Below are 27,843 nucleotides of genomic sequence, written 5' to 3'. Positions count from 1 at the left end.
TGTGGATGGATATAGAGCTCTTTCCCAAGGCAAACTTCAGCTCTTCTGTGCCAGCACTGCACTGGATGCGTCTTTCCTGGAGGGCCTTTTCCTCGTTCTAGTTTCCCTTTATTCCTGCCGTTTTCTCCCAACGTTTTGTTGGGCTGTGATTCGTTCCTGTCTGGATTGCGGTGGGTCGGAAAAGCGTGGGGGGGTGTGGGCGCCGTGGGGGGGCAGGCGCCATGGCTCTGCGGGAGAGCATCCTGCCCATAAGCGAGGTGTCCAGCCCTTTCCCCGAGGTCGTGGAGCTCAACGTGGGGGGCCAGGTGTACGTCACACGGCTCTCCACGCTGGTAAGCGTCCCCGACACCACCCTGCACGCCATGTTCGCCCGCCGCCCGCCGCGGGAGCTCCCCCGCGACAGCAGGGGGCGCTTCTTCATCGACCGAGACGGCTTCCTCTTCCGGTACGTCCTGGACTTCCTGCGCGACCGACAGCTGGTCCTCCCCGAGCACTTCCCCGAGAAGGAGCGGCTCCAGCGCGAGGCCGAGCACTTCCAGCTGGGGGAGCTGCTGAGGCAGCTGGCCCCCCGCGTGGCCAAGCAGGGCTCGCTGAACGACGAGGGCTGCCAGAGCGACATCGAGGACAGCTCGCAGAGCAGCGACCTGGCCCGCGCCAACACCGGGGCCGCCGCCGCCGCCGCTGCCGTGGCCGCGGCGGACAAGAAGTCGGGATTTATCACCGTGGGCTACCGGGGCTCCTACACCATGGTCCGCGACAACCAGGCGGACGCCAAGTTTCGGCGGGTGGCGCGCATCATGGTGTGCGGCCGGATCGCTCTGGCCAAAGAGGTCTTCGGAGAGACCCTGAACGAGAGCCGGGACCCCGACCGGCCCCCGGAGAAGTACACGTCGCGCTTCTACTTGAAGTTCACTCACCTGGAGCAGGCCTTCGACAGGCTCTCAGAAGCTGGATTCCACATGGTGGCTTGCAACTCCACTGGCACGGCCGCCTTCGTCAACCAATACAGGGAGGACAAGGTCTGGAGTAGCTATACTGAGTACATCTTCTTCAGTAAGTACACAAGGTTACTCTCTCTCTCTCTCTCTCTCTCATACTTTATGCGTGCCTGTTCATTCTTTCCACCTCTGTCTTGTTCCCCCTCTTTTTCCCCAACCCCTCTATACAAAAAAGTTTTGAATCTCAGTCAGCAAAATGCAAATTAAACAAAATCTTACCTTCTCTGTCTCTTATCCTCTGCTCTTGTAACCTTCCCTCTCCTCATCCTTATTCTGTCCTTATCCCACCCTTGTCTTCTTCAAAGGTAGCTCTTAAATTCTAATCTCAAAGTTAAATGAATGAGAGATTATACATTGCTCCCATTACTCATCCTCTCTCCTCTCTCTCACACTGTATCTCCTCCCTCATTCCTTCTCTTTCCCCGATACATTTGAGCGCATGATAGACTGCTCAGTTAATACACATTACCATATTTTGCTTAGCATTCACCGTTCAAATGAAAATAGATACGCTCCAGCTAAATTCTGAGAGTGAAAGAACAGGATTTTAAAAGTTATGGGGATTTATCAGAAAGATTCATTGCAGTTTGTATATAATGGCGCAGACTGTACCATGAAGACAGGTCCTTGTCACTTAATATTAGCTTCAGGTTCAAACACGTAAACTGTTTCCAATGAGATGATTCCATTTCAATTGATTACAGGTTTTCTTCACCATACACGCATGCTTGAATGCGACTGCTTCAATTTAAATTTGAACTGGGGTCTGGCAGATTAAGTATAGATTTGTTTAAGGAATCTGTAGCCTGAGTTGAGCTGAGCTTAGTTTGCTTCCAGTTCCTTTGTAGTACCACTCCTCTTATGAGGAGTATGGTAGCTTTTCTAAATGGGATATTATCCAAGGTCAGGATCCGTAGGAGAGAGTAACCAAGACAGAAGGTAATATGAGCTGCAGAGGGCATCAGAACACCTCAGTGTCATGAAGGGGGACCCTCACATTCACTTTGCACACTTCACATGAACTCACATGCTTGGAGGTATACGCACACACACGCAGACAGGAGCCTGACAGCTGGTTGTGGCATGATGCACGCTGCGTAGTGGGACTTGTTAGCAAATGTCTCGCTCTCTCACCACACATCATAAGATCTCCAGGACAGGGAGGATGGATCTTTCTAGATATCACGGCACAACTGTGCATTGACACTCCCACAGGCATTTATCATTATTGAAATGAGAAATGTAAACCAAGGAGAAAAAGACCTTTATCTGTAGCGCTAATTATTGCTATTCTGAATCGGCTAAGCATTCAAAATGTCATATTAAAAAAAGAATGTGTTTGATAGCCTTTTTTACTCTCTACATACAAAAAGAAAGGACCGTGAGAAATATTGTCCATGTTTTTGTGCAATACTTTATGATTTGTTGCTCATTCTAATCTCAAATACAGAGCGCTTTCATATTTACAGTGTGTCTTAATGATATGTGACTGTATTGTAGTAGGAACATGTGTACCTTTATGTATATTTCAATGTATCTATAAATTAACGTTGACAAACAAAGTCAGTTTGAATAAGTGTTTCCCTGAAGCATTTAGAGACTGGGTAGAACTGATACAGTTATTTGGCCCACCTCCCAATAATCTGAGAAACATCCATTTTAGGAAGGTGGGGGTCACCTGTTGCAACCATTGTAGAGTTTTAAAAAGCTGAAAAGTAAATAACTAAAAAACCACAGGTTATAGCACTCCCAGGTTACTGCCCCCTTTCTGTTTTCTGAAGTTTTCTGTTTAGACTGAATACAATCATCTTGAGTGCATGAGATACTTCACTGAATTTGTATAAATGATTGGATATATTGCATGTTGTTCAATGATATGGGGGCTAATGTTGCAAGTAGGAGGGTGTGAATATATGTGTGTGTGTGTGTGTGTGTGCGTGTATGCATGCACATGCGTGCATATCCCATGCATCCATAAATATGCAAAAATCAAAAAATATGTATGTGATAGTTTGTATTTTCTATGCAGTATTAACTGACATGTAACATAAATGTTGTGTACATAGTAAAGGGTACCAGTCTCATTTAATATTAAGGACTTTTTTGATTGATCTGAGAGTGGAAGGCCAGCTACCTCAAAAACATGTATTGTTTAATATGACTTGATATGAATTACAGTTGATGAACTATCACTGTTATGATGCGCTGACATGGACATAACAGTTTCAGCCCTGGAGGACCATGGTGTTGGCTGGGGCTTGTCCAGCCTTAAGCTCTTGATTATTAAATTAATTTACAACCGAGACAGGAAGCTAGTCCTCTTGGAGTTCCTGGTGTGAATTAATCTCTTAACTGAAGCTGCCCTGTTAATGTAAAATCACTGGCATATAAACAAATAAGCACAATGATCTCAGAAACCACTTACCTGCCTAAATCAACATAATCATTTAATCTGACAGATAGTTATTACATGTAAGCCTTTTTAAAGGGATGCACTGTTTAAGGTTGCTTCCACATACAAACTTACAAATAAAAGAAAAACCAATAGATCTTTGTGTTAAAATATGAAATAGTACCATCTCATTATTAATTTGCTCCCAGTTTTAATGAACTGTTTTAACATTTAACTTTTATATTTACCCACAACAGGTTATATGTGTACGCACAGTTTTACACATAGTTTTTTTTTTTTTTTCACTTACTTGTTGTACTCCCTTAGTCCACCATGGTGCTATTCCACAGAAATGCCATCATAAAAAGACAGCAATAACCTGATTTGACTGGACTCTTTATCCTCATCCTGTTCCCAAGCCCAAAATATGGCATGCTGGCCAATCCAGGCTGCATACCCAGTAGAGGCACTTCTGCTCTATAGGGAGGATAGATCACAACCAGCACTGGCACAATCAGGATTGGGTTCAGACTGTTTGGCTAGTTAATGAATTACTGCCCTAACACCAGATATGCCACCTAGTTGTGTGACATCAGCAGGCACCAATGTGTGCCAAGTTCAGAAGCAATTGACAAAATGCTCAGTCATTTTTACCATGCCTCTCTGCACAACATGAAGGATGGCAGTGTTTTGCATATCAGCCACCGTGAATCCATCCACAGCCGCTGAGAATATGAATATGTCACTCTCAGCTGCACGTACATACAGTATATCGCATTAATTATTTATCCACTGAGCATTAATTGTTGCCCGCAGGGACATTAGAGTGTCACAGGTACAGTGGCACAATTTGTGTCACAATTTGTACATATTAACCTGAGGCCAATGCAGTTCTTTTGATGTATTCTGCTGTACAGGTAATTGTTTGACATCATCAAAGCTCTGTGTTAAAACCCAGCTAGGTTGGACCAATGAGACCAATAGCATGCCGATGACTTTTAATGCTGTCAGATGCAACCCGTAAATGGTGGGGAGCTTTGGAGAATTACATTTTAGCACTGCCATATAAAAGTGGGAAAAGATTGTGATAGTCCTTCATTACATCACATAAAAAGAGTATTTGTACAGGGTTTCAACTCAAGTTAAGCAGCACTAAGGAACAACACAGGCCTGTGTATAAAAAGTGTACTTTAATGGAGAATGGAGTAAAAGGGAAGCAGACCAACAAGCCACAATTCACACCAATATGGTATTTATTTATTTTTCAATCAATAGGACATTAGCTTAAAAAAGACATTTGGATCTTTGCCACAGGGGAATAAACGAAATCTGATTAATTAATAGATCCTAGTAGAATATTTGTGTGCTCAAAGTCAAACAGGTCACATCAGAGATAATTTGCAAAGGTAGGTGGACCAACAGGGAAAAAGAAAAGGGCATTGGAGATGTCAGGTAGAGCAAACCATCAAACAGACAAGACTACATGATCAGTTTGAACTGCTAGTGCATCGCTAAATCTCAAACTGGCTTACTCTTACCACTAAAGGATGCTGGGAACTTGCCCTCTGGGTACTCGGGACAAATGCAATGGAGCATTTCATTTAGTTCTTTATTTATCCATTCCATTTATTCAGCCGCCAACTGATCTTTCCCCAGAGCAGTCTCAGAACAGTTGAATTGATGGAGGTCAGTAGTTTTCCTTTATTCAGTGTAAAGCACTTTGACATTGTTAAAAGATTTTTCATTTCATTTTCCTTTATTAGGATTTACATTAGGCCCGGAAAAAGCAGCAGCTATTAAAGATGAAATATAAATGTATGATGATGATGATGATGATGATGATGATGATAATAATAATAATATGATTCTTATTATTTAGAACAATTTTACTTTTAGGCAAAACTGCATGCACAAAGTATATTCAACCTTTTCACCTCTCATAGCTTGATGATCAAAGTTTTGGAACTATCTGCAAGACCATGCAGTAAGAGTAACAGAAAAAAAATGATTGATTTAAATTAAGATAAGGCCAGTTGTAGCCACACGGGATGAATGACATTGTCTAAGCCCTGGGCATGTGATGACCTTGCAGTGCCGAGTGAGATAGTTCACCCAATTTAATTAGGCACTATCAGAGATAATCCTGCAAGTTGAAATCCAAAGGCATTGTTCGAGGCAGGATGGACGGATGGATGGATGGATGGATAGATAGATAGATAGCAATGTGTGAGTGAATGGTGTGCCGCTTGGTATTGGTATTTGTTTTGGTCGTCATACCACCACATAGCAACTTCCACTTGGTTAATCTTGCTTGAGACACAGAGGGAGTAGCTGTCTCTTACAATCAGCCCTGGTTGCATCATGCTTTTATTAGGTTCCTCCAAAATGCCCAGTCAAGAGGCATAGTCACAAGCCCAAACACACTGAATATGTAACATTCTAACATAAAAATGTAAAGTGCTATATATATAACTAAAAAAAATGCAAGTAAAATCAAATTAATAAATTTAAAAAATCAAAAAATCAATTAAGCATGCTTACTGGCTGAGATAGCTGATATTGAAATCAAACGTGTTGCTCGCTATTGCTAACATTGCTATGAGTTTTGAGCCGTATGTTTTTGTATGCATCAAACATCCAGAGATTTGACATTTTCCAAATATGTAAATGTCATTACGCCTCGATTCGATATGGCTTTGGGCAGATCTGCAAAATGATTTTACAAGCAACTCAAATCAGACAAACTGCAAGGAATCACAATAGATCTGGGATGGAGCAGCTGAAAAAAAGGCATTTTGTAGTCACAGTCGCGACGCGTAAATCCTCACGGTTACCACAGACTGAAAGCATCCCCGAGCTGAGTGGGAAAGGATCTCTTTACCAGACTCAGAATGAGAAGCAAACAACAAATGCACAGAGAAATAAATTTGTCATTCGCTGCCTTTCACCGACATGGGTGTAATTCTGTCAAGCCAAAAGACTGGAGACTGCTGATTGTCAGTCAGGGTAAAAAAAAAAAAAAATTGATTGGAGCAAGTAAGGGTTTCAGAGGCCCCGGTAACTAAATTATTCGATCAGATGTGCAGAATATAGCGTGTGAGATGGGAGTCAGATTAAATATTTCAGTCACATAATCAGTAACATAAAAGAAGTGAAGGATCCACTATGCTTTATGACTAGGACCACCAGTTTGTCTCCCCTTTGTACTATGTTTTCTTGCATAGTACTTCAGTCCTTCACCAGCTAAAGGTCATGATAGCCTCTTTGTCAAGCCCCCTCTCTAACAAGTATCCCATTTGCACCAGTAATGGCTACTAATTAAGCACAGACAATGATTAACAGCAGTGTTTGCTAAGCGCACTCAAAAAATTTAATTCAGTGTTAAATTCAGTTTGATTACTTACTGCCATGGACATGCTGAAGTGTTTCTAAGTGTTGTACAGGGGCAAGATAGGTTTTGTTAGAAGCATTGGGAAATGCCCACATTAAAAATGAGACCAGTCGTATAACATTTCAATTGCACAAAAAGTCAAATAAAAAAAACATGAATTCATGAGTGAACTAATTAATTAATCATGGCCTTCAGTCAAGACTTTATGTAGAATCAGGTATCCTAGGGCTGGGCTAAAAGAATAACTGCACCGCACCAGCTCGTTTTGGATAAGATTAGACACCTCTGCTTTATATGGTCGCATTTTCATTTTTAATGCGGCAATACTGATTCTGAAGTATGGAGTAGCAACAATGGCAAAAATTCATACCACAGTTTCCACACCAGGAAATTCAGTTGTTTTTGTTTGTTTCCCTTTTCAGCATTCAGCAAACAATTTAGCTTAGCCGAACAGCGGGGCATACGGAGTGGCTTTCAGCCTGCTGTTTCTAAATGGGAACGTCATTAATACAGCAAATCATTGTTGAGCACTCCAGATGTAGTGAAAAACCGAGACGAACGAGGTCAGACGAACCAGACAGCTGTTCACCTATGATGAATACTGCTCACCCTCAAAGCCATGTTACGGTTACCTTCCTGGCAGTAAAAAAACTGGTTGAATGGTTTGTGATGCTCTCCTGCCTATTAGCATTCAAGCAGTTAACTGTGTTTTCCCAAGCCTTTGCTCAGATTGCACATATCCTCTGAAGATAAGTTTACAGCCGCATACTCAGTGTCTGTATCTGTCAATTAAATTAGAATCGCTACAGTCCATGAATTCATTCAGAAAGGCGGTGTGTGTGGTTTGGCTTGGAGACATCTGATACATAGTCCATGCACACAAAACACAATCGTTTTCATTTTGTTCAGAACAATCCTGCACATTGTGTGTGTGTGTGTGTGCGTGCGTGCGTGTGTGTGTATGTTAAGGTGACCAGATTTAAAATCACGGTCCTCAAGGGCCGTGCTGGTTTTGCAGCCTCCCTTTACCTGGGAGTCAGGTGTGAAGACAGTCTGGCCAATCAGTAGCACTAATTGTTCAGTTAATTCCCCGTGAGAAAAGAAAATAGGGCACCAAAAACGGGGGCTGTCCCCGGAAATGGGGACGTCTGGTCACCCTATTGTATGTATGAGTGTGCAGAGGCGCCACTAGGGGGGTGCGGGGGGTGCGGACCGCACCTGGTGACACCATCAGAGGGGGGTGACATTGAAATGACTGGCAATAAATTTTTTGTGCATTGTTTTGTGTAGCGACAAGTTGAAACAGCTAATTTCTCCAATTTAATTAGCGGTATTAATATGACGACATTAACATCCTACAGCGCCCCCCCCGTCGACAACATCGGGTGACACCAATGCTCGACCGCACCGCATGTCACCAACCCTAGTGACGCCACTGTGAGTGTGTGCGTGTGTATTTGAGGCAAATTTAGGGGAGGTGTGGAGTACCATCATGCTCAGCCTAGTTCATATTTCCCAGGGTCTCAAAACTGCTGTTTATCACTTTGCAATAGTACTGCTGGTAAGTATAACGTAATAAAATGCCTATACATTTGTTGTTATTATCAGCCAGCATGGCTTCAAGAAGGCTTATTTACATTCATTACATAACTGCATATTGAAGTCTATAATATTAAATGTTTTATAAAGGTATTGGTTAGTTTTGAGGCTTGTGTTTTGTAATTATTAAAATGTTATTTTTTGTTTAATCATTCGTGTCATGAGGGCAGCCTTGTGTCAAGGGGGCAACCACACCCACTCTGAAATTCGAGAATTTCCCAAAAAGCAAGGCATGTTTCTTAGTGAGGAATTCACGTTTTTGTCTTCAGGCACAGTTCCCTGCCCCCCGCCCACAGGAATACTGAAAAAAACAAGATACTGTATTAGAGAGATACAGACTAACCAACATGTACTGCTCTACATGGTAACTAAACAGCTTGTGTGTTGCCCATTATTGTCATTGAAACATGACTACTGCAGTTTGTTCAAGAACATTAAAGCAAAATAGGTTGTAATGCACAGTCTTTATGAGGACATTAGTCCCTTTTGTTTTGATCCTGGCGAGACCAATGAGGAACTGCAAGAGCGGGAAAGGCAGCAACGACATGCAGCTGTTTCAGCTAGCACCTCTAGCACCTAGCTATTGACAGCTTGTACTGCTGAATCAGAAAAACACCATGCATCAGTCACATTTCAAGCAGCTTTATAAAAATAATGTTCTGTAGCAAACTAGTTGCTAGCTAGTTAAATAGATTGTGAATTGTTCAGCCTAGTTTGTAAAGCAGAAACCAATATTAGACACCTTACCGTAACCTCACACAACAAGCTAGCCAGAATCAGCTATCAATAAATCAATCAATTACAATTTTGAAACAATTAGCACAAGTCTTTGGCTCATTGGACCAGTGTTTAACTATAGAAGCAAACCTAGCCGCTAGATAACATTGCCAATTTAAACATCAGATCATAGGTTTTATTTTATATGCTATTCATTGTGTTGTGGAATGATCTATCTATTTTATGATATAATCATTAACAACACACACCATTGTATCATGATCTTTGCACCTGCTAAAAGGGTATAAATCAAGAGCAGTGCAATGGGAAATGTTGGGTCTGGTGATGAACCGTTTATTTTCATGCCCTGTCATATTATGAGAAGGTGTGCAAATAAATTAATAATTTGTTTAATAAATTTAATTTGCATTACTATAAAAGGGGAGAGGGAGGCCTATACACCTTTACCTATTTGTGTTTTAAATAAAGCACGATGATACACACTGTCAAAGGGGTCAAATTAGTTTAAATTGTGTGGTGATATAACATATGAGATAATATGAGTACTTGTGCTGTCATGCTTGTGATAGGTAGGTAGGATTAATGGCATACAGTTCAAGTTAAGTGTATAAATACACACTTTTGTAATCAGTAGTACATTACAGCCCCATTGCATTGAGCCTTGATTATATAGGTTATTTTCTTGTGAAGATGAAAGCCTCTTCGCTATAAATTTGCCTAATAACTGAAATGTGCTAATAGCATATGGGGCCATGCCTTTTTAACACATTATAATTTCAGTCTGCTTAAAACCGCCGATGGGCTCAATCTGTGACTGATTAAGGGCATTTACACACCTGCTGTTGATTGCAATTAATGAGTTGTGTGACGCAGGTGTGTGAAGAGCAGAAGGGTGGCTGTTTTGAAAGAAAGACATTACAACAGGTCACGCATCAATTGCATTGGGTTTTTTAAAAATGATTATTTGCAGCTGTATTTAATGCAGTCATAGTCCTGATTTAGTTTCTGCAGTTAAAGACATGGCAGGAGGGGTGAGGGGGATGGGGCAGACATGGACATTTGTTGATAACTGTTAATGACCGTGACTGAATTAAAAACAGTAGATGATGTCTGGCTGGAGCCCCCAAAACTCCCCCCCCCCCCCACCACCCACCCAACCACAACCTCAAACAAATCCAGGGCATCCAAATGTATTTCAACCTCACTTCACATGATAAATAATTTAATTCTTGTGAAACTAATGGCCCCAGGGGCCGACATTTTTCAGCGCAATTGCTTCTGAGTGTCCATTACATGTCCCCGTTTCTCTTCAGTATTGTAATGAAATGCTCCCATGCTACACAACCTGCCATTATACCGCCACCACCAAGGCTGCAAAACTTTCCTTTACCTGAGATCCCAGAAGGGTAGTGACCATAAACAGTCATTTGTGCTTTTCGGATATGATTAACCAATAAATAGGGCAGGGCATTGAGAGTTGAGTTTTTAAATATGATGAAACATCATGGGTCAAGTAGTATGTATTTACAGTGTAAATTGAATAGAGAAGACATTTGACGTTCAATATACTAAACCCTAGTAAACACTCTTAAAAATAATTAGTTCACATAAATAATTTTTCTTCTACAGTTAAAATTACAGAAACTTACTGGCAACAATTAGGCAGCCTCAGGAGCATATTGCTACACTACTCCCTCCCCACCCTCCCACACGCTCACATGCCACTCAAAGCCTGACACACCCATGAAGCACTGTGCCGTCCATCAAGGCCACACCTTCGCTCCTGACAACCAATGTAACAGCGGGAATCTGGCGAGGCTGGAACAAGGGTCTCCAGAAGAGAGGCAGCTGCACTAACCACTGTACTAAAGATTAATTCACCATTAGCGGAGCAGTTAGGCTGCCACTCAGGTGGACCGCAATGCTACAATATTTGTGTTACATGAGTCTAACGTTAGCTGCGTTCTTCAGCATAAGTTACGCAGTGTGTCTGTTCAGTTAGCAGTAACTCCTCATGCATCAATACGAAGCCAGTACACACTGTTGTTCAGCAGAATTTCATGTGTGTTTTAAGCCCGGCAGAAATTATTATATCAAGTGATTTCTGCCAAAAATAATTATTACGCTGAATATTTCACCTGATTATTGCTAAATACTTAATTTGGTTTAATAATGGGAGTGATTTTCTCTAAAATATAAAATAATAATTTTCGGCCACTTAATTGTTTAATAAAAGACTAAATTTGGTCTTACAGTGCAGAAGCATGAGACCAGATGAGGACCTCTGCAGATTGTGTCCAGTTGGATTTCTGCACAAGAGACTTAAATGCTGTCACACTTTTATTCGGCTGCACATTGTGCCTGTGACATCATTTGTTCCCCTGGAGAAAAGGCTTTACTGAGAGCCCATCTGTTTCCCTGGCACAGGTTGTAATCCTGTAGTTTCCTCATTAGCATTTTAATTTGTGGTAGCAAAGCAGTTGTAGTTGTCAGTGAAGCATTGTTATCATTGCATTACATTATGCACATGTTCAGCTGCTGTCCTTATCTTACAAAGCCCACAAGTTTCATTTGAGCGTTATTTATTTATTTTCACCATTCTGGAATAATGGAGGTAGAATACCTCAAGGGTACAAGTGAAATGTTATTCCTTGGTTTTGAACCTGCACACCTCTAACCACATCTCTATGCCACAACCACTGAATCTGAACTATAGTGTGTGGATTCACAGCAGTGGCATGTTGATATGCAAATGCTGGTAGAAAAGGGTATGGTGCCATTTTAAACAGCTAAATAAAACATTCAAATGCTGGACAGTAAAATTAATGAATCCATGTCTTTTCTTTTTGAGTCAAAGAAGGTAGATTCTATTCTGGCACTGGAGTTTAAGTCTAATCTGTCCAGTGCAGTTCTTCTGTCTCTCTCTTTCTGGTGAAAAAACCTTTAAACCTTTACCTTGACCTTGTCACTGCCTCTAATACGCAAACCCCCCTCCCCCTAAGACCAAAGCCTGTGTTTCTTCCATGCAGGACGGCAACTGCATTGGTAATTTATTTCAGACTGTTTTTAAACCCCCCTCCCCAAAATGCCTCTCATGGACCAAAGCCTCCTGTAGACTGTAGTCCGACATTTCAATTATAGATAGGTATCACCTCTCACTTGTCTTCCCATAATCCCTTTCCCCTCAGCAGAGGTTGAAATTCCTTCGATGCGGGAAGTGTTGCTATGGCTTCAACCTGAAAGCCGCTAAACAGACTCAGCGTGTTTCTGCCAGGATCCAGGCTTGGCACTACACCCTACCCGTGGGATAAGCCTCACCCACTTTCTTGGTTCTTTGCTTTACCAACAACAAACGAACAAACAAATACAAAGCCCAGCCAAGATGGGCAGTCTCATTTCTGCCTTGCTGTTCGTACCTGACCTGAGGAAATAAAGTCATGGCGATTCCTCTCTGTCCTGCCTCTCCCTCTGTGTGCAGCCAGATAGTGCACGCAGGAGGCGACCACAGAGTCAAATGCTTTTTGGTCTAATCTTTTGGCCCAGGTCAGAGAGCACCTGGATGAGAAATGTGCAGAAGCTTAAATAAGTAAATCACTGATAAGGTGTTGTCCACTGTTGCAGATGACACTTCCAAGTACAGTGTACCTTTTCTGTCATTTTGACATGGCAGCATGGCTCTGTGTTACAGTACTTATTTAAATCTGAACAACCTACCCCCCCCCCCCCCCCCACACACCTCATGTACCCTCCATGCCTGAAAGCAAGAATAAGTTTGTCCCACCACTGGTCCTAGGCCAGTTCAAGAGAGGGCATACTGGCACAGGGCTCCTTTGAAATGTTTCTAGCCAGGCATCACTTCTTTTTGCTCTGAAAACTGGCAGCTGTGTCACATGGTTGTGGCGATTGTGAATGTTGTTTGTGCGGCTGACTGATGAGAGAGTTGCTTTGGTCTGGTGGGTGGGTGGGGGGGGGGTGGAGTGGGGGGGGGGGGATCTGCGATCTCCTCCCAGAGAAACACTATAACTAATTATGTGCCACCCCCATGGGGCTCCTTTCCACAGTTGGCTCTAATACTGTCTGGCTGCCTGGATTAGATTGTGGACTGTGGGGAACCAAAGGGCTGTGTTTGTTAAAGTAGACCTGATAAAGTTTAAATGGCCAGGTGGACTGATATCATTTTTATCATTTTATCATTTAGTCCTGTTGGACAGCAACATATAGAGCCCAGTATTTTTATTTTGTATTTTTCTGAATAAGGATATGGATTTTGTACCATTCTTATTTTAGAAAAAATAAAAACAAATGTAAATATGATGTGCAAACATAAACTGTTATTATTATAGACTGTTCATTTTATACTGGAAAAGAAATTAGTATTTGTCAATTTCTGTGTTCTGTTTTCATTTCTGATTGTGCTATAATATGATCTGATGAAAAACATGTTTTCAACGTACCAAAATGCCTCACACATTAGTGGAAATATTTCTGGGGTTTTGTTTTATCTAATCTTGCAGATTTCCCAAGATAACCATTTTGTTGTATGCATGGTGATGCATACAGCTAAGTAACTAGAACCTGGTAGAGTAATTTTTTCTTATTTGCAGTAATACATGCAAACATACACACATGCATGTTTCATAACATGGGAATATGCACAGATGAAGGACATTCCACCCATCTTGTTTTCCAATATATACAAAATAAAAAATGTTATATGACCATGTAGATATATCCATACTCAGACATAAAGACCAAATGTTATTATTATAACGCAACACTTGCCGTAACTGTTCATGACATTTCATACAAAGTTATGAAATTTATTAATGTGTTAACATTAAATCAAATGTCACACTCAATATATGTAACATTCAATGAAATGCAACACTCATGTATTGTATGCTATTTGAGCCCCAATGCACAGTTTATGAGCATGCGTAATGTAAGCTTCAATGTGCAAAGTCAGTTTTGATAAACAGGCATGCATGTGAATAGCATGTTGATATTAAGCACATCTAATGGAAAATAATATATGCTCCAGTACTTTGTTTGGTCATTTGTTGTTAGTGAAGGAAAATTTACCCATATCTCTTCCCAGAGACAGCATTTAGTATTCTGTTCTTCTTGCTGGTATTTTGAAATGGTGCACATCACCTTCTCCCTCCAGAAGTTTAATTGGCTGCCATTTCATGTTACCACTCTCAGGGGAATATAATTTGGTAATCCTTCTTGACCATTTGATTGACAGCCGATGGGATAATTGTTGTGTTGAGTTGCGTGGCGTTTATATCATTTTTCAAGTCTGTGCTTCAATTTTTGCGGCAGGGGAATAGATTTAATTTGAGCGCATCGAAATGGCATATGTTTACAGTATTGTGCAACATTCTTACCATTTCATGAGTGCTCTTTGAGAAAGATTCACTAAGGCTGTGCCTCAATGTTTTTGAGCTGAAGCTTTTATTCTGCCGTTTGGTTTCGACTTCCTGACTCCAGGCATGTGGTGCTGACAACATCTTGATTTGACGAAAGTAGATTACAGGACATGGAACAGCAACACAGGACAAGCGCGGTCTAAAACAGGAGCGTTCATTCTTATCTGAGGAGGCTAGTGTGGGTACAAGCCTTTTTCACTCTTACACACTTACAATCACTACCATCTTGGTCTTAAATCAAAGCTTAATTTGTGGAATCAGGCGTGTCAGTGCTGTAATACAAGAAAGCCTTACAGCCATACTAGTCCTTTTTTAATAAGACACCCCAAGGTCTTTGCTCTGTTTTTATTTTTAAATAAATTGCTCTCAGCTCAACAGCACTGGGGTCACTGTCCAAAAAGCACCTTTGGAAATTATACACATTCATACAAGTCATGGAGACCCTGTCATGAATCCATACACTTGTGTTTTGAGTATGACTGATAATTTGTTCTTTCTCCTCTGCCAGTGTACATGCCTGTATTTATGGATGTGGTAAATACTTTCCAAAAATGTATTCTGGGAAATTTTATGAGAGGAAAGTTTCGTGTATATATGGAACATAGAATGATCGATCATGAATTATCTTTATTGATTATGGTAATCCTTGCCTTTTGGCTTTGCAAAGGTCTTACCATTCATAAAAAAACCCTCGATTCTATGTGCTTTCTACAATGATGGGAAAATGAGGGAGGGGATCTTTTCTATTAATTAAGAAATATTTCATAATTAAGCTCAGAAAGGTATAACAATGAAAAGGGAGAGAAGAGGGGCTGCAATGACCGAGTGAGGGAGAGAGTGAGAGGGATAGAAAGTTAAAATGGGTTTTATGGAAAGAAAGGAAAAGAGAATGCATGAGAAGAAGAATGTATGTAGGGAGAAAGCAAAATAATGTGGGTGGGCCGAGCATAATCGGAAAGATAAGGAGGCAAACATTCTGGATCACTAATAGACAACAACACAGAAAGAATGGCACCCCATTAAACCAATTCAAAAAGATTTCACACAAATGTGCAAAAGAGCACATTGGAAGCAACTCTAGTTATTTAAGCACAAAATTACATTGTTTGTACATGTTACACTACACTAAGGAGAACCATGCTTCTAAAGTTGCAGCATAAAGCTGTAGAAGAGCACACCAGAACATTATAATCAAGCCAAAGTAGTTTTGAAGCCTAACAGAAGATATATGCACATCATTCATACTCCTTCATTAAATTGTATTGGGTAAACCCTTTCAGCAATACTCAAAAGAAGAAGGGCACTGTACTGGCGTCAACGTTCCAGACCTCTGGGGAAAGACTTATTGGATTTTTTATGCTGATAATTTTGATATGCCCTGGCAGGAAATGTCAGGTACAAAGAGTGATTGATTGACAGGAGAGAACTAGCTGGTGCTCCAGCGTTGGCCTCAGTGACGGCTTTCTTTATTTTCCCCATGTGGGTGATTCTGATAGGCTGTGACAGGTGTGAATGCTTTTTTTTTTAAGTTGAAGAAAAGCCTTCCAAATTAGAAGGCTTTCATCTAGTCTCTTTTGGGTGGGGGGCTCTTCTGTGATGGCCAACAACCAGACGAGGGTGAATGGTTTAAAAAAATAAATTTGCCAGTGTTCATCCTCTGTGAGTCACAGCCCAGTCCCTATACTAACCAGAGGTTCCCCCATCGTAATTCCTAATACTCTTAGTTTTTTTAATTGTTGCATGGCATCCCGGTTTTTTCTCAACCCATTCACGCAAGCCCCCTGGTGGCCAGGACGCCAGCATCCTAAGATTCCTCAACTCAGACATTAAGAGCTCCTGCAACCGAACTATTACTGGAAACAACAAACTCTGTGTTCTAGCTTTATTAGTACACAATACACAACAGCTGTGCCAAATACCACCATTGTCGCATAGGTTGTCTATTTAACAACCACCCTCTCTCTGCAGTCTCATATGCAACTACACCCCCCAAGGATGACACCCTGAACAATAGTATCTGGGAGTTCATCAAATATTATTTCATGACCAAACGTTCTTATTCGATCATAGGGAAAAGATAAACCCAACATTAGCATGAAGATATGTCAATACAGTGGTGAAAAATGCTGCTCACTGAACAGAGAAATAAATAAGATCAATTTTTGTGTAATTATACCTTGCCATTCACCTATCAATATCTGTGACGAAATATGGAATTAATGTACAATCGTACCATTGGTTTTACACATGAAGATGTCCCTTTCAAGCTTCAGGGGTCATTTATTGTCTTGAACGAACCGTTTAAGAAATAAATGCGCAAGTAGAAAGCTGTGTAGGTATTGCACCACACGCAAAACCCCACTCACAAATTAGATTGGCTTAACTTTGCTCAGTCTGTTTTGGTTCGATTGAACATCCTGTATTCAGTAGAGGAGAGTATAAGCTTTCCAACTGTGTATCATATGTTTCAGTAAAACCTTTTCTAAAAGGTTTTTAGAAGGAACTGTTGCTTTGTGCAGTAAACCATAACATTAAATGGTAATATACTAGCACGCGTTGTGGTGTAATTGTTTTTTCCTTCAGTTTATGTAAGATTTTACTAAATTTTCCAACTCATCAGCTTGGCTAAAGCAATTCTCTGGGAAGTGGGTCAGAACAGAAGAAGGAAGTATGAAATCTCGTCAGGATACATATGTATATACATACGCATTACTGCTTGTCCATCCATCCATCCATCCATTATCTTTACCCATGTATTCCTGGCCATCACTCACACATGCATACCTTGGGGCAATTTACACCCTCCAATTAACCTAACTTGCATGACTTTGGAATGTGGGAGGGCACCAGAGTGCTGTAGGCAACAGTGCTACCCACTGAACCACCGTGCCACCCTATTACATATTTCTGCTATTGTCTCATAAGAGACAACAGTTTGCCACTTGTATAGGGGCATTGTTAATATACCCTGTGCAGTGTCAGCGTAGTGTAGTGGCTCATAGTGGCCTGCTTTGTTAGAATTTACACCGCTCACAATAAAATTTGATTGTCTTTTAAGGTTTGTGATATTCTCTGATGCAGGGATTTATCATTCTGTGGTGCAGTCATATGTTATGTTTGATGCTCTGATTTATTGATTTTAAACTGGAACATCACCAACATGTTTTATGATGGTTAAATGTTATTTTATTGTAATCCTATTGTACATAATGGGGGGTAGTATGTCCTTGGGCTATACTTCTCACAGGGCATGGGACATACTAATGTGCTGATATGTGGTACAGTAGATTAATGTAAAATTTCCCTTAGAGTATTTATCCATGATTTCAAACTGAAGGAGAACTTCATTTGTACATTTTCACCAAGATAATCTCATTTGTGGCACTTTATTTCTACCTACAGGATGAATATCCATCCATCCATCCATCCATTCTAAACTGCTTAGTCTAGGTCAGGGTAGTGGTGGCGAATATAATCTAATCTAAATTAGTATTGTAAATGGTAGACATGCTTTGCTTCACTTAAGCCATTTAAGTCACTGTGATGCTCACATCTGGAGTTTTAAAGCCTTTAATAAAACATTGCCTGGGCGAGTATTGCTCAGATTTGGTATCTGCACAAGGGGGTTAATAACAGATGAATTATGGATATTTATGGAGTTTATTTGAAGACAGAGACACCCAGAACAAGGAATTATGGTACATGGAAAGAAAATAGGAGCTACCAATCTGGTTTGAGAGAATAAGTTTTCAGAGGTGGCTTTGTGCTGTGTATTTCTTCAATTCATTGAGTTAATTTTCTATTTAATTAAATTAAGAAACCAGAGAGGACTTTGTATCACACCACCTCTGGCTGCACTGTTTGTGCACAACACAGTGAACTAAAGCCTGTGTCTTACTAATGGGCTTCTATCCACTTGCTGCCACAGAATGAGCAGCCCACGTGTAATGTATATCAAAGAACAAGGGCTATGGCACATCAAAGGTCTGCTTTCTTCTTTTGCTGTAGCCTCCCCCCCACCCTCCCTTTCTCCCACATTCCCCTCTCTGGTGGGTGGAAATGGGTTACGTATTGCCTATCAAAAAGAACACATTTGTAATATGAAGGTGGTTTCTGTTAATATTTTTCCACTGCATTTGGTTTGGCTGTTACCTTCAAATTTCATTCATGCATTGATGTTCAAATCTATTAAAATACTATTAAAATGTGCATGCAATTTACTGGCAAATAAGGGGGTCCTTGAAAATATGTGAGTTGTACATTTTGAGGAGCTTTTTTCTAAATTGATAAAGAATAATTTCATGAATATGTAATCACATTAACTATTTTGATGTGTCAGGGTTGTTGGCCTCTTTTTCATTTCTATAAATTTTCAGTGAATGTTAAGTCTCCTTCCCTCACTTTCAATGGCCATTTGCCTTTTTGTTTGATTGTTTCCACTGTATGTATAATTTTTTAAGATTAATTTAAGTTCATCCTGCTGGACATAAAGCTTTATTCTTTCTGGACTGATATCTGTTTGTGTGTAGTGTGTTAACCTTCCTGTTTGCATTTCCGCTCACACTGGGTGGTTAATGCCAGTCAGCCTCATGGACATGTGTATTTCATGCAGTACACCTGACATAAACTTCTTCTGCATGCAACGTTACAGTATTTGTTTTTAGTTGACCAAAATGTTGGTTCATGAATCATGCAGGATATCGAGGATCTGTATATATGTTTTGTGCTATTTTGAAACGCAACCTCTAGAGGCCTGTATCTCATATATTATTCACACGCACACAATCCACAAACTTAGATTTTTACTGAATTTTACTAGCAGCTGTATTCCAATGACTGGCCATCTCTGGCAAAGACCGTACATCTCAAAATGTCTCAAACTCAAGCTAACCTAACTCAACCAAAATGCCCAACTCGATAAATCAACCCAACAGTAAGGGTGGCATGTGTATTTTCTGCCTTTAGGAAAGAAAGTTGTGTTGGCTCTGTCAAAATGAAGCAACCCTGACTTTAGAAAGATCTATTGATAGACAAGGCTACTTCTGTTTAATTTTTAAAATGTATTTACTTTCATAGTACATCATTTTTCATATTATATTCAGTGCACTGTGGAAATGTTTATATAAAGAGATTTGTGAATAAAGTTGTGACCAAATTCTGGGTATAAATGGAGTTGTGGGTTATGAAGAAAGCCATAATTCTACTTTCTCAAAGAATGCCAACTGACTTAATCCAGAGGAATGCCATCAGCAAATGTGAAAATCTGTAATTAAAAAGCACAAAGAATATGTCACATGCGTGGGAAATACATCTAAGCCAAATTTAAAATAATGTACAGCCAGCCAGTGCATATCCGATCCTGTAGTTTATTTAAAGCAAGAACAAAAAATATATAATCCATATTTATTATAGCACCTTTAGAATAACTCTCTGTGACCATGGCTTCTAAGCTGTGGGGTTGTAAGCCTTGATGAGACAAATCAATTACAGATTTGAAGATTTCATTAGCCAGAGCCATGAAGACTTATGGATGGTATATTTACACAAATGTTTCCCACGCCATATTTAAAGCATATCAAGTGAGGCATTAAATATTTTGAACAGCTGTGTTTTCCCAGCTCGCAATCCCCTTTGGATGTGCTTGGACTATTCTTGTTAAAGCTCAATTCTATAATAATATTCATACACACTTAAGCTCTCTATGAAATTGATATTACATATCTTTGGGTTGTAATATTTAAATGGAGACTGGGAATAAACAGCACTGGGGAAAATACAATCAATTGCTTATGCTACAAATCAATAGTCACATCAACAGAATTAACAATTGATGTAATATTGATGTGATACCAGCAGACTAACTCAATATGTCCATACTCATACAAACACGCTCATAAAAAACACACAGTAACATTGATTTTTTTGGGGATTGTGAGTGTCTGGCAGCAGTTGTAGCTGTGAATATTGGCAAGAGACATAACTTCTGTTCATCCAGGTTTATTTACAAATGAAGTGTAGGCAATCTCTAGAAAACCAGTGCAGAATATATGCAAGATAAATTTGGACAAACACTACACGCTCATCTACAAAACAAACAAAAGAAATCAGTAAAGCCCTGTAGGCTATGCCGTGGAGGCCCTAGTTTCCCAAATACAGTGCAGTGAAAAAGCATTTTCCCCCTTCCTGATTTCCTCTATTATTGCATATTTGTCACAGCCAAAATGTCATATTAGACAGGAACATGCCTAAACACAAAACACATTTTTAAAATGATTTATTCAAAAGTTATCAGTCACCTATGTGAAAACATAATTGTCCCCTTAAACTTAATAACTCGTTGCACCACCTTTAGCAGAAATGTCTGCAACCAAATGCAGAGCATACTTCCTTTAATTTGATATCAGTCTTTCACATTGCTGTGGAGGAATTTAGTCTACTTTACTTTGCAGAACTGCTTTAATTCAGACAAATTGTTAGGTTTTTGATCATGAACTGCTGGTATCATGTCCTGCCGGATCATCTCTGTTGGGTTCAAGTCAGGACTTTGTTTAGGCCACTCCAAAATGTTTTTTTTTCTTTTCAGCCATTCAAATGTGGACTTGGTTTTGTGTTTTGGATCATGTTCTTGCTGCATAACCCAGTCATGCTTCAGCTTCAGTTCACAGAGAGCTGACTGGACATTCTCCTTAAGAAAGGTTTGGTGCAGAATTCATGGTTCCTTCAATAATGGCAATTCGCCCAGGTCCCGAGGTAGAAAAGCATCCCCACTCCATCATATGACGACCACAAGTATGACTGTTGGTACTACGATGCTCTTACTGTGAAATGATGCACTTGCTTTGTGCCAGATGTAATGGAACCTGTGTCATCCCGTCCAAAAAGTTCTACTTTTATATGCATATACTATGTATGCATATACATACAGTTAAATATAGTATCTAATAAAAAACATGTTTTCAACGTACAAAAATGCCAAGTTACTCACACATACACAACATACGCTGTCTATAACTCATTCATTCAGACTGCCAAAATCCAGGCCTGCCATATCAAAATGACGCCAAGTTACGGTACTACAAACAATATAGGCTATCTTGCCTCACCGAAATTAAATAAGATGTATTCCAAAGCAATGCTACCCAATATTTCCTCAATTCTTTCAAGCCACTTGGCTCTGTGTGTATAAGCATGCAGTACATGGGCAGGCCAAACATATGTGTGGATGGCTTTCTCACAGTCAGGATTGATTGAATAAGCGTCTATATGTCCAATTTGTATTGGTATGTATGTATTTCGCTGCCCAGCCTTTCTGTTGCGTGAATGATTGTATGGTTCTTGGTATAAATGTCTGTTTGTAAATGCGAATGTAACATGCAGTGAGGGAAATGTCCCCATGGGGATAAAGAAGTTCTCTATGTATGTATGTACAATACGTATTTTACATGCAGTATTTATTGTATGTAGCAAATATAGAATCACTTGTACATTAACTCAAATTCAGTTCAGAAGCAAGTATAAACATATGTTTTCTGGAGAAATATGCTTCCTGTAGTTACTCACAAGCAGTTTTCTACACAAATTTCAATGTGTTCCATGAGGCAATTCGAAATATTTGACACTTTGATCTGACACAAAGTTTGCATGACATTGTAAAATGGTAAGATTACAAAACACAGGGCCAAGTGACTTGTGCCATTTATTTTGCAGGCTAATCGTATTTTTTCTTACTTCTAAGAACTCTTATTGGTTATACAACAAATGCATTAAAACTAAACCTGCATTAATGTCAGGCATAGTAATTTCACAGGCAAATTTCTTTTTAACTGGGTACAGTTAAAAAGCATGCAGAACTCTATGTTACTGAAGTGTTATTTCTGTTTTATTAATATCACTGTTTTATTTATGTCACCCAACATTGATCTCGAATTGAGTCAAGACACTTCACTCCACTGGTGTCCAGTGACTACATTGCCCATCAACTCAATGTGCAGGGTAAACGGTTAATTGGAATGAATAGAGAATGTTCCAGTGTCTAGTTCTTTGATTTTGTCCTTGCTGTCTAGTAACTCTCTCTCTAGCAGGCACACACATTAAATGCTCGATCAGAGTATTTCCGTAAATCACCTCCTCTGCAACTATTTAAGACACACTAAAAGGCATAGGCAATTAAATTTATTGGCCTGTCAGTACTGTTCCACCATTACGTTGAAAGCTAAAGCTGAGATTAAATGTTTCTTCCAGGTTTCTAAGGCTCTGCAGCCTGCAATGCAGCAATGCAGCAGTGTTTTGCGTGTTTTCAAGCCACAGAATTTCAAATGCTGGTCATGCTTCCTCGCAAGTGATTTCAGTCTGATTGACAGGCTTCTAATTGCAGCCGCTTGGAACTGCTGTACGTTCTTCTGTGTTCGATCACACCCAGGTGACTCTGAAAGAGTCAGGTGTTGCTCCCTTTTATTAATCCCCTACCACTCAGAAACAAAGATGTAGCCTACAACGAGTTTAATTCAAGAGAGATGGTTAAATTGTGTCAAGTGTAGTTTTACCATTTACTGCCCTCATGGTAACAATGCATATTTCATCAAGCCAGGCGATGTCACAGGAGAGTGCTAGTGCCCCCTAGCCCTGGGGATGAGTATGACTGTGCAATCAGTCAAGCATTCAGAAGGAGGGTAGAGAAAATCTAAATTAAGTAGCAGTTCAAATAAAATCACCCAGCTCCATGTCTTTTTTTTAAATATTTTTTTTAAATAATTCTCTTCTATATTTAAAATTTAATAAAAATAGAATCATGTTTAAAGAACATTTTAACCATTTCTTTGTATTGACCACTCAAATAAATAAATAAAATATTGAGACTTGCTGGTCCTTGGTATTGACTGATTCTAAATTTATTTAGCATTATTTTTTACAAGAAATCTCTTCCTGAGAGCTTTCATACGGCACTCTGTTTGAAATATCTTCAAATGACAGATTAAAACTACATTTGTCACAAGACACAAGGTGAGACTTCTGATGAGAAATGGTCCTGTTGGGTTTTATTATTAAATCCCCACTTTGTTATTTCCTCACAGTCAGGACCAGTTCTAACTGACTGGTTTGCCTCAATGTCTAATTAATATGTTTTCATTCGATCCTAAACTAAACAAATGTTGCGCTTTGCTTCATATTGTAAAGGCACCTTTAAGCTGGCGTGAACCAAAACGATTCAGAATATCATTACTCCACAGAATAAAATCGATTCCTGCATGTCGGAGCTGAATCTTACAATGGACACAAAGGCAAACGTAAGCTCTGTATGCATGTTCATATGGATTTTCTTTAAGTCTGAAAGCTGATTTCTTTGAGTTCATTCAGGTACAAAATAGAAGCTGTTATCAGAATGGTCTCTTTGCGGGTTTTTTAGGTGAAAAAAGCTTTCCTTTATCCATTTTTCTTTTGGCACTGCTCATTGTTTGTAACAGTTGAAGGTATTGCGCCTGAGAACGGCACGTCTTTGTGTTCAGGTCTCTCGCCAACAATAATTGGCACCAACAGCGAACAACTGCTACGCAGTAAAAGAGCTCCGGGGCTTGACGTTATTTTGCATTCTCTTCTTGCCTCCCTGCCTTCCCTTGGGTTTTGCGAGATGCACAAAAAGGTTATAAGCACCACATGTTGCCTTCCATGACTGTGAGATGTTCGGGTGACTTAATGGAAGGAACAGTTCAGTCTCATTTTGACATCACACTTGCATCCGGCTACATTAATGCATTTGTATTTTATGTATGGGAGCTGTTTGAATCCTTAGGGGCCTTTGACATATTTTCTGATAGCTATGGGGCATTCAAGGCTTATAAATTCTACAGCATTTATGAAGTTTGTTGGGCATAAGCTTCCTTGTTTATCAGGTGTGCCTGTAACCAGATTCTTTCTTCTTTTTGAGAGAAACACTTTAATGAGTTTCTTAGCAAATATGTTGTATTATAAATTCTGTCTGCCATCAATCCTGAAGTGGTGGGAGAACTAAAAAAATAAATAAAAGTTTGGTTATGATATTTTCTAAATGGTTTTGTCTCGATCCCCAGGGGATGGCTGAAATTATGACATTTGGTCTTTGTGGGCAGGGCAAAACACATGTTATTTTAAATAATACAATAGCTTCAATAGCAGTATCGAGGATGTGAGGGCAATTTACTACATAAGTACTTGAAGCACCAAACTGTAGTTACAGTATATAGATAAATATCCATTCTCTCATCATGTTCAGCCAGCAAGCCACATTATTGGAAGAAAATATGAGTACATTTAAAAGAAAAACAGAAAATTTTGTCTAACATTATATACCAAATTTAAATAAGTGACTCTTCCAACTGAATGAAAATTTAGCCTCTTTGGAACACTTTTAGTTTCCCCATGTTGCTTTGCAAACTCACATATCAAAGTGCTGAATGTCATACCTCTTTTATAGCTGACGCACACTGCTTATTGGTATTCAACTTAATATGACTCACCTGTGTAGTTGCCTTTGTAATTGTGATTTAGTTACGTCAAAGCTAAAGCTCTTTATCCGAACCCCTGTATCTCTGGGAATAAATTAGGCAGTCCTGGACAAGCTTGAATGAAATGTGTACCAAATAGAAATGGGATTGGATAACCAATGACTAACTGAACTAAATGTAAGAATATGTGTCTTGACTGACAATATGACACAACAACTCTACATTATAAGAGTGCATTAACTAGGTATCACAGGATACAAGGGGGGAGGGGGTGCATGTGGTCTCTTGTAAAATTCATATTTATTTCTTTTTTTTGCTCCCTGTGTCACAGTTCCAGGTGCGGCCACTGGCAAGGTAATGACTGCATGAGATGGTGTACTATAGACCAAGAGATCCTGAAATGGCTGCTTGGTTATTTTATTATCCTTTCTGGGGTAACAACACAGAAGAAACAAATCACACAAACAGCCAAACAGCATTGCAAAAAATAAATCAAAGCTGAAACGAAATAGAGTATACATAAAAACAAAGACCGAAATATATTACCAGTCAACTGCAGATGTGAGTATCTGTAGTTGGTACTATTCTTTTTCTCCTTATAGAACAGAAATGATACATCCATCTATCCATTATCTATATCCACTTATCCTTGGCACGGTTGCAGGGGGTGCTGGAGCCTATCCTAGCATGTATTGGGCGAAAGGCAGGAATAGACCCTGGACAGGCTGCCAGTCTATCACAGGGTACACACACTATTCATTCACACACTCGTACCTATGGGCAATTTAGAGTCTCCAAGTAACATGTGGGAAGAAACCGGAGTACCCGGAGGAAACCCAAACAGGCACAAGGAGAACATGCAAACCCCACACAGAAAGGCCTAGGCCAGATTTCAACCCAGGACCTTTCTGTGCTACCCACTGCACCACCGAGATACACGCATGACACAAGTAAATGACAGAGATAATCAAAACTTATTAACGTATAATACACTGTCAGAAACAATACAATTGTATCCTGTCACACATAACTGACTAGAGGTCTGTTTCCTTTGAGAGTTGCACCCCTGTGGCTGATGCATGTCTGACCCTGGACCTGTCATCTCTTCCCAGGGCCACCGGTGAGGACAGTGTCCCCCAAGCAGGACTGCGAGGACTGCAAGCCAGAGAAGCTTCCGGACAAGGGCAGCGAGAGCGGAACCTCGCTGAACGAGCTCTCCACCTCCAGCTCTGAGACCCACTCTGAGCTCACCTCGCCCCAAGAGGGCCCTGAGCCAGCGCTGGGGGGAATGGGCGGGGAGTGCGGGGGCTGTTCCCCAGCGCCGCGAGGGGCCCTGCAGCCTGCCTCCCGCCAGCCAAGCACGCTCACGTTAGGCCGGCCCTCCAAGAAGGGCTCGGTGCAGTGGATGCAGCTTCCGGACAAGCGGCGCAACAGCGAGCTCTTCCAGTCGCTGATGGGCGGAAGCCCGCGCGAGGGGGGTCTCAGCAGGAGGAAGACCACGGAGAAGCTGAGCACCGAGGAGGAGATGAAGCAGTGCATCCAGGACTTTCACAAGATCAAAATCCCCCTTGAATTCCCCCAGCGTAAGCGGCAGTGGCAGTCTGAGCTGCTCCAGAAATACGGTCTGTGAGGCCGCTCCATATTTTCCCTCTAGTTCTCTTGTTTTTGGCTGGAGGAAGCAGACGTCCAGACGGTACTGTTTCTCATGTCCCTCATTGAGAGAGCAGCTCCCTGTAGCACAAGCAGTACCCTTAATTACCTCTAGATGGCAACTGGGCAGTAAATCAGCCTCACCTCCTGAACATTGCCCGGTCTATTAATCTTTTTTTAATATACTATAGGCTCATTCACCTATAGCAATGCTACTCCTACATCCTATTCTGCGACCAGCTGTTTCAAGCACAACCTAACTCCACCATTGGATTCTCCAGCCAGTCAGAATAAGATTTTCCTTCATTAATATTGTGAGTTGTTCAGGCGTTCTGTCTCAAACAGCTCATACCATACAATGGTGAGGTGCCCAAGCCGTAAGAAGTATTCAACTTCACTGGGCCAGAGTGATAAATCACAATAATAGTGTGCTAGCGTGAATGAAGCAAATATCAGTGAGAGAGGAAAAAATCTGGATTGACAAATAAAGACATTTATCTGGGGCAGAAGGCATGGAAGGTCAAAGGCATTAATGATCCCATTAAATGTATATTACTGCCTTTCCTCTAGTGAGTATATGCTTCAGTGGTTAACATGAGCATTCCAGTCACATTCCAGGTTTTGTTTATTCGGGTTACATATCTAGACTGTGATGATTGTACAATTTGGTCCTAATTATCATGTTTTGAGGTTTTATCCATGCTTTTTTTCATTTGTTAGGTGCTGTGATCAATTTGTGATGCCAGTTGTTGAGAATGTGTCATCAGTATACAGCTGTAGAAGTGTTTGGAAAATTGTGTAATTCATCCGAATTGCCCTTTTATATTAAACAAGGAGAAGCAACACAAAGTGCCAGATTTATTCCTATGCATCTGAACTAGGGATGCAAATGTCATGCAATTCTTTTAATTGTTTGTCAGCGCTCATTAATGATTAACTGATAAGCTTAAAATCTACTATATAGCCTCCAAAAAGAATGGCTCACAACAGGGGCGATTCCGGGATTTTTTAAATAAGGTGGCACAAGGGAGACCAAGAACCAGTCAGGGGGTGCCCATGGGAAATCAGAAAATTATATCAGAAATAAATACAGCGTTGAAAATTGGCTTAGAAAACATTGGGCACGATTTTCAGGCTCTTGTGCAGTGCCCTGTGCACTAATACA

General features: G+C 40.4%; 1 protein-coding gene across 1 annotated transcript; it reads left to right on the top strand.

The window, feature by feature from the left end:
* The first annotated feature begins 215 nt into the window (after positions 1–215).
* Positions 216–27,843, top strand: LOC135259671 (BTB/POZ domain-containing protein KCTD8-like). The gene is made up of 2 exons (XM_064344277.1): positions 216–1,053; positions 26,141–27,843. The coding sequence occupies exons 1-2, from the start codon at positions 222–224 to the stop codon at positions 26,656–26,658; spliced, it is 1,350 nt and encodes a 449-aa protein (XP_064200347.1). The 5' UTR covers positions 216–221; the 3' UTR covers positions 26,659–27,843.

This window comes from Anguilla rostrata, chromosome 7 (genome assembly GCF_018555375.3).
Source record: "Anguilla rostrata isolate EN2019 chromosome 7, ASM1855537v3, whole genome shotgun sequence".
In the NCBI taxonomy this organism is placed as follows: domain Eukaryota; kingdom Metazoa; phylum Chordata; class Actinopteri; order Anguilliformes; family Anguillidae; genus Anguilla; species Anguilla rostrata.
Note: the sequence above shows the minus strand (reverse complement) of the source record. Positions and strands in the feature narration are given on the sequence as shown.

What these genes read in the sequence shown, in the direction of transcription:
- LOC135259671 (XM_064344277.1), top strand. Translation starts at nt 222, where the DNA reads ATGGCTCTGCGGGAGAGCATCCTGCCCATAAGCGAGGTGTCCAGCCCT. An exon ending in TACTGAGTACATCTTCTTCA is followed by an intron (nt 1,054 to 26,140) that starts GTAAGTACACAA and finishes ATCTCTTCCCAG; the next exon opens with GGCCACCGGTGAGGACAGTG.